Source organism: Salmo salar, chromosome ssa06 (genome assembly GCF_905237065.1).
Source record: "Salmo salar chromosome ssa06, Ssal_v3.1, whole genome shotgun sequence".
Taxonomy (NCBI): Eukaryota; Metazoa; Chordata; class Actinopteri; order Salmoniformes; family Salmonidae; genus Salmo; species Salmo salar.
The window spans coordinates 70,110,821-70,126,017 of record NC_059447.1 but is presented as its reverse complement, the minus strand read 5'-3'; the positions used below and the strand labels follow the sequence as shown (position 1 = coordinate 70,126,017).

At 47.3% G+C, this 15,197-nt stretch overlaps 1 protein-coding gene across 1 annotated transcript in view; it reads right to left on the bottom strand.

Moving 5' to 3' along the window:
- Positions 1-15,197, bottom strand: part of syne1a (spectrin repeat containing, nuclear envelope 1a) — a 138,702-nt gene that overhangs the window by 110,658 nt on the left and 12,847 nt on the right. The window contains exons 18-30 of the mRNA XM_045720948.1: positions 14,990-15,102; positions 14,663-14,868; positions 14,271-14,432; positions 13,797-14,076; positions 13,207-13,382; positions 11,809-12,118; positions 11,534-11,698; positions 9,743-10,102; positions 7,881-8,017; positions 6,066-6,243; positions 2,876-3,058; positions 2,524-2,667; positions 974-1,129 (exon numbers count right to left, since the gene is read on the bottom strand). Coding sequence (XP_045576904.1) covers positions 974-1,129; positions 2,524-2,667; positions 2,876-3,058; positions 6,066-6,243; positions 7,881-8,017; positions 9,743-10,102; positions 11,534-11,698; positions 11,809-12,118; positions 13,207-13,382; positions 13,797-14,076; positions 14,271-14,432; positions 14,663-14,868; positions 14,990-15,102 — 2,570 coding nt within the window. The remainder of the gene's footprint in view (positions 1-973; positions 1,130-2,523; positions 2,668-2,875; positions 3,059-6,065; positions 6,244-7,880; positions 8,018-9,742; positions 10,103-11,533; positions 11,699-11,808; positions 12,119-13,206; positions 13,383-13,796; positions 14,077-14,270; positions 14,433-14,662; positions 14,869-14,989; positions 15,103-15,197) is intronic.

Genomic DNA, 15,197 nt, shown 5'->3' with positions numbered 1-15,197 from the left:
TCATTCTTGAATGTATGAGTCTGAAACTTTGCACACACACTGCTGCCCTCTTGTGGACAACATCTAAATTACACCCAGCTTCCTATGTCAATGTACGGCCTTGTTTAGCAATTCAAAGATGATGCAACAAAAATAAAAATATAAAACGCATGTTTTTTTGTTTGTTTTATATTTTACCAGATCTAATGTGTTATATTCTCCTACATTAATTTCACATCTCCACAAACTTCAGTGTTTCCTTAAATAGTATCAAGAACATGCATATCTCTGCTTCAGGTCCTGAGCTATGTCATTTTAGGCAGAAATTGAGATGAAGGGTCCAATCCTTAAGCAGACCAAATACACCACTGGAATGCCTATTAAGCTGCTTACAAATCCTAATAATTCAAAATATTGCTCAGAAAAACAGGTGTTTCAATTGGCGTATGCTTACTTTGATTTTGACTTTACGCCAATTAAGATAAGCAGAGTAAGATATTTGCATGACTATTTCCATACTTGGCCTACTGTCATAATCAGTTTAATATTGAATTACTAGTGTGTATGTATGTACTCAGTATATTTAAGCAGTCCTTCAGGGATGTAGGCCCTAGGGAGACGTCATCATGCTTTGCAGGCTCTCATAAGTTGTTGATGGAATGTGCTGACACATACACTGTAGTAGTGATTTTTGTTTCGCTGAAACTAGCAGATTCACACTTGATTCATGTATTGCCGTGTTGTGTTCAGTCATTTGCAAATACATGACACAGCAGCATACATGAAACTAGCAAGAGACAGATACAGAAAACTGCAGAGTAACCACTATGCTTTGACATACAGTACACACATCCCAACAACAAGTTTGACTTGGAGCAGAGCATGCATGAAGCAGGGAACACTTCCAAGCCATTGCCAGACCTACCCCAGCCAGGGGTAACAGTGAGGGGGTGACAGAAGGGGTAACAGGAGGTAGGTGGGGGTCTAGTATTACCTTGGTCAGGTTGCTGAGGGCTAGGTACTGTGCAGACAGCTGGGACACACGGTGGACGAAGCCCTTCCCTGCAGCCTGGCCCTCCCAGAGCCGGTGGGCCCTCTCCCTCAGCTTGCCCAGCTCAGCCTCACGACATGACAGCTCCTCCAACACACACTGGGGGGGACCGCAGGACCGGAGGGGGAAGTCCGGGGAGGTAGAAGGAAAGGGTATGGTGGTTGAGGGTTGGGGCGGTAGACGTTTGGGGTAGAGGGAAGGGGAAAAAAGTAGGGAGGATTTGTTGGTTGGGGTAGGAGGCATGGAGGGATTGGGGTACACCAGGGGCCCACAGGGTAGGGGTAGGAAGGGGGACACATGCCACATCACAGAGACAGAGAAACATTAACATCCAGGGATAAGACAAGGGGAAAACCACAACATCTTAAATAGCATCCACAGCATCTCTTGATGTTCTTTTTTAAAAAGACCATGGTTCGTCAGGTAGATACAACAGAACATAACATGGGGAGAGGAGTCAAGGCTGAAGGATGCTGAGAGAAGGGGAAAGTATGATAGAGGGAGGGGGTATTGGTAGCGTAGGGATCAGACAAACAGCTTGTATTGTATTGTACAGTAGAGCTTCGGGGAGATGTTATTGACAAAAGGCAGGCGAGAAACAAAAGCGCTACAACAGGCGACAGATTAAATACAAAAATAGCAACAACGATAAGGGGCAGAGCGTTCAGATGCGCTTGATATTTGTTATTTCCTTTGTCAGGTTCATCTTTTCTCTGTCTCTCTTTTTTTTGTCTGGGCGAGCTATGGCTAGGGCTGTTATCGTATCCTGAAAAGGGCTTTTTAGCCACGAAGAATAAAAAAGGAAATTAATTAGATTTTGGATTTATTCTCAGACTATTGTGTCAAAATGCTGCTCTAATCTGATCCTGCGGTGGTTGACAAATGTAATTATAGGTCCCAGTATGCTCTAAATTGATTTCAGACTTACTTAAGGGACATAATGTAGCTTAGGTATAACTACATCCATCTTCTCTCCCAACTGAATCCAGTCAGTTATATCACTAAATAAACTGTACTGACAGAAAGCATGAGCTTAGAAAACAAAAAAGACAGAGTTCAATAACACACAATGAACTGAACTGAGTCCATAAAGAAATAACCTAGATTAGGTATATGGTGCTCTATTAGGTTCTATGTAACTGGCCACCATGGTTGTGTGTTATTAGTTTTGGTACCCGTCTGTAAGTTAGGTGGTTCTGAGGACTGGCAGGAAGAGGTGTTTGATGTTGAGAGTGGAGGTAAGTCATGGTAAGTCATGGTAGCAGTACTACATAGAGCAACAAAGACTATTTTGTCCACTTAGAAAGGGTCCCTAACATGCATGCTAAAACCCATTATGCCCCTCTGAGAAGGGTACCTACTATCTAAAGATTGTATTACAAGTTTCATATTAAACATCCCATGGCTTTCCAATACAATGTGACCCACTCCCCAAAAATGGATTGTAATTGTGTGGTCCATTTGGCAGAACCAGGAAGGGGTAGGGGGTGTACCTGTAACTTGCTAAGCTCCTGTCTCTTGGCCGGGAGGTCATGTAGTCGAGCGCTGCTCTCCTGTACTATGACCTCAGTGCTGTTCAGCCAATCCTGGAGCGGCTCAGTGCTGACCTCAAAGTCTCTCATCTGAGACTGCAGGTTCTGACAACGTCACATTTATAGATACAGTCAGTCATCTGTCAATAAACAGCTATACACACACACACACACACACACACACACACACACACACACACACACACACACACACACACACACACACACACACACACACACACACACACACACACACGCACACACGCACAGGCACGCATGCAGGCAGGCAGGCACGCACACACACACTATTCACCTTTAGTGCAGTCTCTCTCATCTGAAGGTTGGTCATGAGGCTCTTCCAGTCGTCTCTGGCGTTAGCCACCTTGGCCTTGACCCCCTCTTCTCTGTCTTTAGGCACGACAGCCATGAGCAGCTCTCCACTGGTCCCCACTGCACTCAGTCTGGCCTGGCCATGCTCCCTGTCATTCAGAAACTCCTACAGACACAAAGAGAGCAAGAGAAGGAGAGAAAAGGGGGAGTTAGAATTTAAAATGAATAATTACAATGGATAGAAGGTGCTTATCATCTAACTGCGTCATCATCAATACACCCACTAATTAGGTGGAACAATGTACTGTAATAAAACACTGGCTAATGCACAGAGCACAGAAACTACTAGCTAATCAACATAAATGTTCTAATTATTCATTTTGTATTGGCAGCAGAAATAAGGGGCAGGGTCAGAACCAGGGAGGTGATCACAGATGAGAGGACTCAGTGAGTCTGAAAGGCGTGGGTTTGACGCGACGCCCCCACCCCCTCCCTCCCTCCCGTTAGCCGTTCTCCTCAGCTAGTAGCCCCCCTGCCCCTCAGCAGCACCTCCTCCCTGAGAGCTGAGCCGGTGACAGCGACACAGCAGGGACCGCTCCACCATCTGTGCAGTTAGCACATCACACACACTTCAGCCACAGCACGCTCCCACACACACACACACACACACACATGCACACACGCTTTCTCTCCTCGCACTCTCTCTCATTTTCTATTTTTGCTTGTCTCTCTCTTTCCCTCTATATCTCCCCTCTCACTCACACTTCATCTCTGTGTTTCTCGCTCCCTGCCAATGTAATGGTATAGCACCAATTAAGCATGACACAATGCAGTGTTTGGCGTCTACCCCTTCTACCCCCTCACGCTGGCCCTCCTAGAGGTCAGCCATGTGGAAACATTGTTCCACATTCCCCACCAAGTCAATAATAAATAAAACATGACTGATCCCATATTCCTTTCAACATCCCCTTTACAGCCCCTTTCACCCACAGACCTCTAGAAATACACCCTCTACCATCCCCTCTCACCCAGAGCTCTAGAAATATACCCTCTACCATCCCCTCTCACCCAGAGCTCTAGAAATATACCCTCTACCATCCCCTCTCACCCAGAGCTCTAGAAATATACCCTCTACCATTCCCTCTCACCCAGAGCTCTAGAAATATACCCTCTACCATTCCCTCTCACCCAGAGCTCTAGAAATATACCCTCTACCATCCCCTCTCACCCAGAGCTCTAGAAATATACCCTCTACCATCCCCTCGTACCCAGAGCTCTAGAAATATACCCTCTACCATCCCCTCTCACCCAGAGCTCTAGAAATATACCCTCTACCATCCCCTCGCACCCAGAGCTCTAGAAATACACCCTCTACCATTCCCTCTCACCCAGAGCTCTAGAAATACACCCTCTACGATCCCCTCTCACCCAGAGCTCTAGAAATACACCCTCTACCATCCCCTCTCACCCAGAGCTCTAGAAATACACCCTCTACCATTCCCTCTCACCCAGAGCTCTAGAAATATACCCTCTACCATCCCCTCGTACCCAGAGCTCTAGAAATATACCCTCTACCATCCCCTCGTACCCAGAGCTCTAGAAATATACCCTCTACCATCCCCTCGTACCCAGAGCTCTAGAAATATACCCTCTACCATCCCCTCTCACCCAGAGCTCTAGAAATATACCCTCTACCATCCCCTCTCACCCAAAGCTCTAGAAATATACCCTCTACCATCCCCTCTCACCCAAAGCTCTAGAAATATACCCTCTACCATCCCCTCTCACTCAAAGCTCTAGAAATATATCCTCTACCATCCCCTCTCACCCAGAGCTCTAGAAATATACCCTCTACCATCCCCTCTCACCCAGAGCTCTAGAAATACACCCTCTACCATCCCCTCTCACCCAGAGCTCTGGAAATATACCCTCTACCATCCCCTCGTACCCAGAGCTCTAGAAATACACCCTCTACCATCCCCTCTCACCCAGAGCTCTATAAATACACCCTCTACCATCCCCTCTCACCCAAAGCTCTAGAAATATACCCTCTACCATCCCCTCGTACCCAGAGCTCTAGAAATATACCCTCTACCATCCCCTCTCACCCAGAGCTCTAGAAATATACCCTCTACCATCCCGTCTCACCCAGAGCTCTAGAAATATACCCTCTACCATCCCCTCTCACCCAGAGCTCTAGAAATATACCCTCTACCATCCCCTCTCACCCAGAGCTCTGGAAACATACCCTCTACCATCCCGTCGTACCCAGAGCTCTAGAAATATACCCTCTACCATCCCCTCTCACCCAGAGCTCTAGAAATATACCCTCTACCATCCCCTCTCACCCAGAGCTCTGTAAATATACCCTCTACCATCCCCTCGTACCCAGAGCTCTAGAAATATACCCTCTACCATCCCCTCTCACCCAGAGCTCTAGAAATACACCCTCTACCATCAACCTCTCACCCAGAGCTCTGGAAATACATATCCAGAAAGTTTACGTGTACTCCAGGACAAGAAAAACATAAATGCAAAATATTTTCCTCCAACATTCCCAAATTTCTTGCAATGTGCCCTTTCTCAGCCTGGGAGAACTGGTCTTCCACTGTGTATTCCTTGATCTTTGTTGTGTTACTGTCTCACCTGCGGATAGTTGAGGTCTGTGAGTTAATTACCTGACAGGAGTGGTGCTATCTAGCTTGATGGACATGGCCCTGTCCCTGACCCACTGACTGGCCCCTAGGGACCTCTAAAGAGCCTGTCACACTGTCACGCCTGCCAGCTTCAGAGACGTGAAGAGAGAGGGGATAGTGAGAGAGATAAAGAGATAAATAAAGAGAGAGGGGGTAGCAAGAGAGATAAAGAGATAAATAGAGAGGCATATATATTTGGATAGATAGATAGACAGATAGATAGAGACCTGCTGTGAAGCTTTCACTCAAGCCTCTTGGCCCTGAGCCCAGCTCCAGCACCTCCAGCCCACACCAGACCCAGCCCCTCAGCCAAGCCTGCCAGAGGACACTCTACAGCGGGCAAACTGAGGGGGGACACCCCCCTGCTCACTCACTATGGAAGTATGAGATTGTGTTTTGCTAATTATGTATTCTGATAAAGGTAATTTATTGTATATTAGAAGTAATTAAAGGTCCGTAAAGGATGAAACATCTCACCTGTATCCTCAGTAGGCCAGTGGAGGCCTCAGTGACACTCTGGGGGATGTCGAAACACTTGGCCGTGCTGATCTTAGCATTGACCAGCCACTGTTGGAAGTCCCTGAGGGCTGCTCTGAACCTCTGCTCCAACAGACGCTCCTTATTCTGGCACTCTCTGGACGCACGCAGACTCAGACTGAAGGAGAGAGAGAGAGAGAGAGAGAGAGATGGAGAGATGGATGGATAGACGGAGAGATAGAGGGAGAATCACAAGGGTTGCCATAATATACCTAACAACAATGAACAGAAGGGGAAGTGACAACAAAGCTATATGTTTCCTTACATCCTGTATATAACATACGTAACATACGTAGATATGAACATGTTTGTAATGATGAAGGGAGGCAGAGGGAGAAGGATGGGCAGATGGAGGAATGGAGAAGTGGCTGAAGTGGAAGGTATGACTTGGGGGGGGGCGGTGGGAGACGAGTGAGTGGGGGATGGGGTGACGGGGGTTGACGGAGGGGGTTGAGAGAGCATATGTGGGGGTTAGGGTTCAGAGGAGGAGGAAGAAGAAGGTTTGAGATGAAGGGGAGGCCAGAGGGTGAGAATGTGTTAGGTAGAGAAAGAGGGATGCAGGGAGAATATTGATGAATGAACGAGACAGGATCAGATAGAGAGGGCAGCGTGTGAAGGAAAGGGGGAGACACGGAGGGAGGGATGGAGGACGAGAGGAAACAGAGAACAAGGTGAGAAGACATGTTTTAATGACAGGTAATGTCGGGGGGGAGGATGTGTAGCGGGGCTTCACGTGGTCATTTTAGCTTTTTGGCGTAACAAAGCATATGCTGAGCTGTGGAGCTTAGCCTTCAACCTAGAGAAAGGGTTGTCCTTTTGACAAGTTCACCTCAACTACCTCTGAATAGACTTGACTCAAGGGTCATCCAGCCATAAACGATCTCTTTGTTTTAGTTATGACCCAGACAGATATTGCTCTGTGTTACATACATTCAAGTCTAAGGCATTACATTCAAGTCTAAGGCATTACATTCAAGTCTAAGGCATTACATTCAAGTCTAAGGCATTACATTCAAGTCTAAGGCATTACATTCAAGTCTAAGGCATTACATTCAAGTCTAAGGCATTACATTCAAGTAAACAAGCTAAGGCATACAGAACAAACGGAAGTATTATGTAAATACAAGTTAATTAATTCATCATGTTATTGGAATTCCTAAAGTCTTGTTTTTTCTCTGAACAGCATCACGTGATACATTTATCAACAAGAGATAAACGGGTACAGGCTCAATATGGACTAAATAACAGGCAATTACACATCCGTCAATATACACAAGCATCCAATGTATCTGCATGTAAATAAGACAGCATGAATTAGCTTTGCTTTCCTCGACAGCACAGTTAGTCTAGCATAAAATGAAACCGGGAAACACCAAAACAAAAACACAGAGAGAGGTGGAGAGGGAAGGAGGATGGAGGTCTCCTAGCAACCGGTGCCTCTGTCTCGCTTGTCCCTTGTTCCCTGTCACCTTTAACCCGTTACAACACACACATTACTGTACTGCTGGAGACTTCAGTTTAGACACCATTATACACTGACACATGCATACCCACACAAATGATAACATACACACTATACACACATGTACACAGGGCTTTTGTGTTGTAGATATGTGGTAGTGGAGTAGTGGCCAGAGGGCACACACTTAATGTGTTGTGAAATCTGATGTGAAATGTATTGTATTTTGCTGGACCCGAGGAAGAGTAGCTTGGATTAGGGATAATAAATAACTAGAATTACACACACACACCTACCTGTTGTGTTGTTTGATGAGAGCAGTGACCCTGTCTGAGTGGGGTCCCAGGTCTCTGGAGTAGCGGACCAGGTCATTGAGTTGAGCCTTCAGCCTGTCCGCCATGGGCTCAGCACTCAGCAAGCCCTCCAGTATCTCCTGAAAACATACAGACCCAGAGAGAGAACACCAAGCTCAGCTCAGTGTGTTCTGTATGTCAGAGTGTGTCAAGGCCAGGCAGATCTGCGGATGGTCGGATCTGCATAACACTAGTCACCACACACACACACACACACACACACTTCCATTCACTCCCTAGTGTGCTCCTTCTCAGTCCTCAGGCACTGTTGGTACAATAGCATTTCTGTTCTTCAGGGAGCATGGCCGTAGCAGGCAGGAAGGAGCCTGGATAAAGCTCTCCTCTCCCGCTCTCCTCGACATGCCTCACATTCTGCACTCACACAGTCATGATTATTTCACTCCTCCCATAAAAATATGAAAATGCCTCGCTCTCTCGCTCCTCCACTGAACACTCCCCTCCTCCCTCCCTGCCTCTTTTCCTACTCCTCTCGCTCTCTCACGCCTTCTCTCTGCCTGACACACTCACTCTCTCTCTCTCTCTCTCTCTCTCTCTCTCTCTCTCTCTCTCTCTCTCTCTCTCTCACACTCCCAAGTTCTACTCACATTGCTTACACTCCCAGTTCTCTCTCCTTTTCTCTCTGGATTCTGTCTCTGTCCCTCCCTCTCTCCTCCCCTCGCCTGTGCGCTCTCACTTTCTCTCTCTAAACTCGTTGCTCTCTCCTCCCCTCTGCCTCCTTATTTATCTAGTTCTCACTCTCTCTCTTTTCCTGTTACCCCCTCTCTTTCTAGCCTCTCTAATTCTCCCTGCTCCCTCACTTCACTGTTTTTCTCTTTCACGCCCGCTCTCTCCCTCCTCCCTGTCCCCCCCCGGTGGAATTCAGCTGTCAGCTCGTGCAGATGCAGGAGAGCTCACACAAACTGATAACATAAACAAGGCTGGATACAGGAAACAGGGAAGAGGAGGAGAAAAATAAAAGAGGGAGGACTTCTCCTTCTCCTCCAAAACAGCCCCCAATCAAGATCGTCAAAGAAATGACAAAAGAGACAATCGGAGAAAATCAAGGCGACTAACATTCCAGTGCGAAGCCACGGAGTCCTTGACAAAACAGAGAGCAAACTCTAAACATCCTGTGCTTGTTGTAAATCACAGGACAGGGAAGGGGGAAGTAGGAAATACATCCACAGAAACACACTGGGACTAGACTGAGTCCCTCAGCAGCAGGAAAACACATTACTGTACTGCTGGAGACTTCAGTTTAGACACGTTTATATACAGAGAATGACAGAGAGAGAGAGAATACAAATGTCAGAGAGAATACAGGAAAAAGAGAGAAAAATGGAGAAAGGGAAGGGAGGGGGTGAGTGGGGCGCTGGAGAAATTAAGAGATGTAAAGAGAGTGACAGAAACAGAGAGAGAGAGAGAGAGAGAGAGAGAGAGAGAGAGAGGGGATTGTAGCTGTCACTCCTAAGTCGTCACATTTACACATTTCATCTGTTTTATGTCTGGATTTACAAATCAAATGGATAATTACTGACAGAGAAATAATGTGTGTGTGTGTGTGTGTGTGTGTGTGTGTGTGTGTGTGTGTGTGTGTGTGTGTTACAGTATGTGTGTGACAACATCGATCAGACTTTCTCTGCCAGCTTTACTGAAAACATTTTCTCACAGCACAAGACAGAGCAAACATGGCTTTGCATTACTTATTGAATAAGGCCCCATCATTATCATTGTTATCATCATCATAGCTCCACCTTGAAGAGCCTTGAGCTACACTACAGTATACCTTCTAACACAGCCCTTACCTTAGCCTGCTGCCACCCCTCCACTGCCTCCTCCCCACTGCTCCTTCCCTCCGCTCTGCTCAGCTCCTGGCTCCACCCCTTTAGCCGCCCATCAAGCTCCCTAAGCTCCTCCTCCATCCTGGCGGTCAGACGCTCGTACTCCTGCTCCTGCTCTGTTGCCGTGGTGAGGGCCCTTTCCAGGCCGTCGCGGGCTCTCAGGGCGGCCCCCTCCCACTGCTCCAGAGCCTGGGCTAGCGCCCCTAGCTGGCGGTCCATGGCCTCACACCCTCCAGCCGCTGTGTGTTCAGCTGTGGCTCCACTGCTCCGACGCACGCGACTGAGACGATCACGGCCCTCCAGCAACCGACACTCCACCCGCTCCTGATTACGTGAAGGAAGGGAGGGAGGGAGGGGGGTGGAGGGATGGAGGGAGAGGGAGAAGAACAAAAGTTGCTACGGTAACTGCCACTGCTGTCGCAAATGTCTTTGATTCTAATGCTGATTCTATTTAAGGCAGCCTATAGGGTAGGGCTTTTTCCTCCTTATATACCTTACTCTCTCTCTCCCTCCCTCGCTGTATCTTCTCAATCAAATGATTTCCTTTTCTCCCTCTTATTTTTCCCTCCTTTCCAGCTTCCATTTTCTTCTTCTGCTCCTTTTCTCTGTCTCTACCACTCACTCTCTCTCCCCTTTTCTCTCTCTTCATTTTTATCTCTCTCTCTCCTCTTTTCTCTCTCTTCATTTTTATCTCTCTCTCCCCTTTTCTCTCTCTTCATTTTTCTCTCTCTCTCCTCTTTTCTCTCTCTTCATTTTTCTCTCTCTCTCCCCTTTTCTCTCTCTTCATTTTTCTCTCTCTCTCCTCTTTTCTCTCTCTTCATTTTTATCTCTCTCTCCTCTTTTCTCTCTCTTCATTTTTCTCTCTCTCTCCTCTTTTCTCTCTCTTCATTTTTTCTCTCTCTCTCCCCTTTTCTCTCTCTTCATTTATCTCTCTCTCCCCCTCTCTCTTGCTCAGATTGGAGTGGTATGGCTGGAGAGGCAGAGAGTGTGAAAAGCTAACACTTTAGTGTGATAGCAGCAACCTGATGGAGGGAATAAAAGAGGAGAGCCACATTCAGGCGCCAATGGGGAGAAATGATCACTTTGAGTGCTCACACAAATAGAAATGCAGCAGTTACTGTGTAGACAGTATAGGGAAATACATGCATTTATTTTTCTGTTTTCATTAAAAACTCTCTCACACACACACACACACACACACACACACTTATAATGTGATCATTGAGACCCAGTGTGTGAATAAAAATGCAAATCAATATGTTCGCACACATTTTCTCGCCTCTGTAATTGCAGAAGGAGGGATCGACTAACAGGGGAAAATGTGAACAGCAATTCTCTTGTTCCTTTTCACAGGATATTTGAACAATTGAGCCGCCAGAAATGTGCGGCGTACGAAATAGAACATGTCTCACTTGATGTATTTAACAAACTCCGCCCTAATGTATCAATAGCTTGGATGAGAGGCTCTGTTTAATGAGTCAATTAACATGTAGACATTCTATGACAAGAAGCACAAGGTTGTCTAGAGAGATTTATGTATTTACATGTATGTAGTTCTGTCCTTGAGTTGATCTTGTCTGTTAACCTGCTACATTATGCTGTATATTTGAGTAGCTGCTATCGCCACAGCTACTGGGGATCCTAATAAAATACCAAATACTAAAAGCTTAGCTACTGGAGGGGATGAGTAAGGGAGGTAAAGTGGATAGGGGTTGATTTAGGACCAGGGTATCGTGTATTCTGGAGTCCTCTTACCCGCACTTCTGATAGCCTCCTCTGTAAAGAGACGGAGTCTCCCAATGTATCAGACCAGCGCTGTAGTTCCTCCCCTGCTGACATCAGCCAATCAGTGAGCTCCCTCACAGTCTCCAGGTACTGCTGGTGTTCCCTGACCACGCCCTCTGATAGTCTCACCCTCTCCTAAAGGAAAGGGACAGTCACAAACATCAATCATCTTAACCAACGGTTCCCCAAAACAACAACATTGGTCAAGATGATGATCCAGCCAACATCACAAACAACTTCCTCACCTCTACGAGTGCTATGAGGTCATCAAACTGCCCCTGCAGCTCAGCGCGGGCCTCCTGGCTGAAAGCTGCATCCCCGGTCTTTTTGAAGAGCTCTGCCGCCCGCTCCTCCAGACTGGATAGGGACCCCTGGTGTTCCTGGAGGTCAGCCAGCAGGGTCTGCAGTCTCTCCAGCTGGGAAGCCTTCTCTCTGAGGCCAGGCTGGGGGATGAGAGGGCCACATATGTCCCCCTCCACTGCCTCCAACCAGCACTGCAGCTGGGCCTCACTGTCCAGGTAACACCCCCACTGGGCCACCGTCCACTCCAGACGACTAGGAGAGATGAGACGTGTGGAATAATACAGAGGTGAGATATATTGTAGATGTGTTTTAAAATGTAGACAAATATACAGACACATTTTATTAGATGGATATAAGAGATGCATCACACACACACACACACACACACACACACACACACACACACACACACACACACACACACACACACACACACACACACACACACACACACACACACACACACACACACTTAAACTGCCACCCCTTGGCTCCCACTAAAAACCCTCCCCTCCTTAAACACACACACACCCCCATGTGAGATCCCTCTTGCTTGCCATCCTCCATTTAGTCCCTAATGAGATCAATCCATTCTAGCAGGAGTGGCAATAACCACTCAATTAACACACACACACACACACACACACACACACACACACACACACACACACACACACACACACACACACACACACACACACACACACACACACACACACACACACACACACAAAGAGACAAATACTTCTCATTATGTTCTGAACCTAATTGTAATTAATGTTATTTAGACATAAATATGATATGATGAACACAATCCAGAAGAGATCGCTAACACAGGTGGTCTTAAACCACCTCTAAGGGTGTGACGTTTGGAAACTCAATATAACAAAGCCAAAGTCAAGTGGTGATTTAATAGGATAAATCTAATAGGCGTTAATGTTATTGTGGCAATACTGGTCCCATTCCCAGCAGCCTCCAAGCCTGGCAAGCAAGAATAAGCCAGCACTGACAATCAGCTGAAGTGAGGTAAAATCTCAAGATTACAAATCAATCTTTATGTTATGGTTATTATCAGATGACTTTATGGTTGACATTGTGAATGGAATCAATCAATCAAATCTATTTATAAAGCACTTTTTACATCAGCTGCTGTCACAAAGTGCTATACAGAAACCCAGCCTAAAACCACAAACTGCAAGCAGTGCAGATGTAGAAGCACGGTGGCTAGGAAAAACTCCCTAGAAAGACAGGAACCTAGGAAGGAACCTAGAGAGGAACCAGGCTCTGAGGGGTGGCCAGTCTTCTGGCTGTGCCGGGTTGAGATGTGGAAGGGTCTCTACCTGTGGCAGCTCATGGCGGTCACCAGCAGCGTGGCCCACACGTCCTCCACTTCCTGCAGCTGAGAGCGGATCACTTCCTGTCCCGCCTCCGCACTGTTGCTCCTGATGGCCAATTCACCCTTCCCCACCGCCATGTTTAGCTTCACCTCGCCCTCACCCTTCAGAAGCAGGATGTCCTGAATGGATCAACAATAGGGTCAGAGGGGACGGTCAGTATTATAGTACTGTGTTCAGGCAGGAAGACTTCCTGTACAGAAGTAAACAACAGCGCTCTCTTGTGTCTGATCGAAGAACTGCAGCATTGTATAACTCCAATCACAGGGTGTCTGGGTGTGTATGCAGAATGTGGAGAGTGTGTGAAAGGATGTGTAAATCAACAAATGTCTTAAGTGTGTGTCCGAGTGTGTGTGTGTGTCCGAGTAAGTGAGTGAGTGTATGTGTGTGCCTGTGTGTGCCTGTGTGTGCCTGTGTGTGTGTGTGTGTGTGTGTGTGTGTGTGTGTGTGTGTGTGTGTGTGTGTGTGTGTGTGTGTGTGTGTGTGTGTGTGTGTGTGTGTGTGTGTGTGTGTGGCACGGCTCCCTCCTTACATACCTGCACTTGCTCCAGCCTCTCTTCCAGCTCCTTCTTGTTGCCCATAGTGCTCCCCAGACTTCCCAGCCGCTCCTGGATGTCCTCCAGCCAAAGCCACACCCCATGCAGGGTCTCTCCGAATGCCTGGCTCTCCAGGCACCCTCTCAGGCGCTCCCTGGTCCCCTGCAGCAAGGCCTGATGGTGGGTCTGGAGCTGGGCTGTGGCCTTCACCTCCCCTCCACAGCCTCGACCTGCCTCACGCATAGACTGGGCCTCCTGGCTGAGACGATCCAGAGAACTCCTGGAGGGAGAGTGAGACGGTAAAGCAACATCTTAAGGTGAATTAATGACTGACTAGCATACAGTGTGTCAGTTACCGATAATGAAATATAACAACATTACAGCAACATGTACCACCTCCATGCCTTATCAAGATGAATGACTCATCTCAGTGCTATTTAAGGTTCTTTAGTTTAGAACACAACACACACAAACCTCTTTGTCAGCAGCTTTCTGTGGATCTCCTCCACTCTTTCCAGCTCGTCAGTGCTGTCAGGGACTCCTGGCTGCTCCTCTCCCCCCAGAGGATGCTCTCTCTTCAGGCTACGCTCCATCTGTTCCAGCCAGTCCCTTAGTCCCTCCACACGGCCCTCAAACCTGAGAAAACGGAACACTGCCAATATGCCTACTACAACTAAAACAAGCCAATTTAGTTAGCTAGTTAGAACACTAGATTTAGCATCATTACACAACACAACAACGTCATTCTTCTACATTCTCAGAATAAACAGGGTTATTTGTGTTACACAAACTCACACTTACAATACTAGTAGGATAATCTATTCTAGCAGGAGGAGCACCTGCTAGATACACACAAACACACTCACTCTGTCAGTAGGGCGATTCCCTCCTCCAGGTCTTGTTGGGTCTGTCTGCACCCCTCCTTGTACCCGTCCCAGTCCCGCTGGCAGGAGGAGAGGCGCTCCTGCACCTGTCCCGACCCCGCCTTAGGCAGGTGGAGCAGCAGCCTCTCTGCCTCGCCACACACCTGGCCAAGGTGCTGCTCGCCCTCCTCCACACGCTCCTGCGCCACCTGGGGGACAGGAGGGGAAGGGTGGTGAATAGTTTAGAGCGGTAGTAAAGCAGTATAGCATAGACTAACAGAGTAGTAACAATAATGTTAACACTTAACAGTTAGCTATGATTGACAGTACCTTTAGCCTCTCTACCTTGGTTCCCAGGGAGGTGACATCTCCTGATTGGTCAGAACATTCTTTTAGCTCCGCCTTCCGTTCAGAGAGCCAGGAGTTAAACTCTTGAACGACCTCTGCTCAGATGGAAAGAACGAATGAAAGAGAAATAGGATGAGAACAGAAGAGAGAAGGAGTGAGAGGATGAGTAAGGGAGAAGATGTGGTAGACA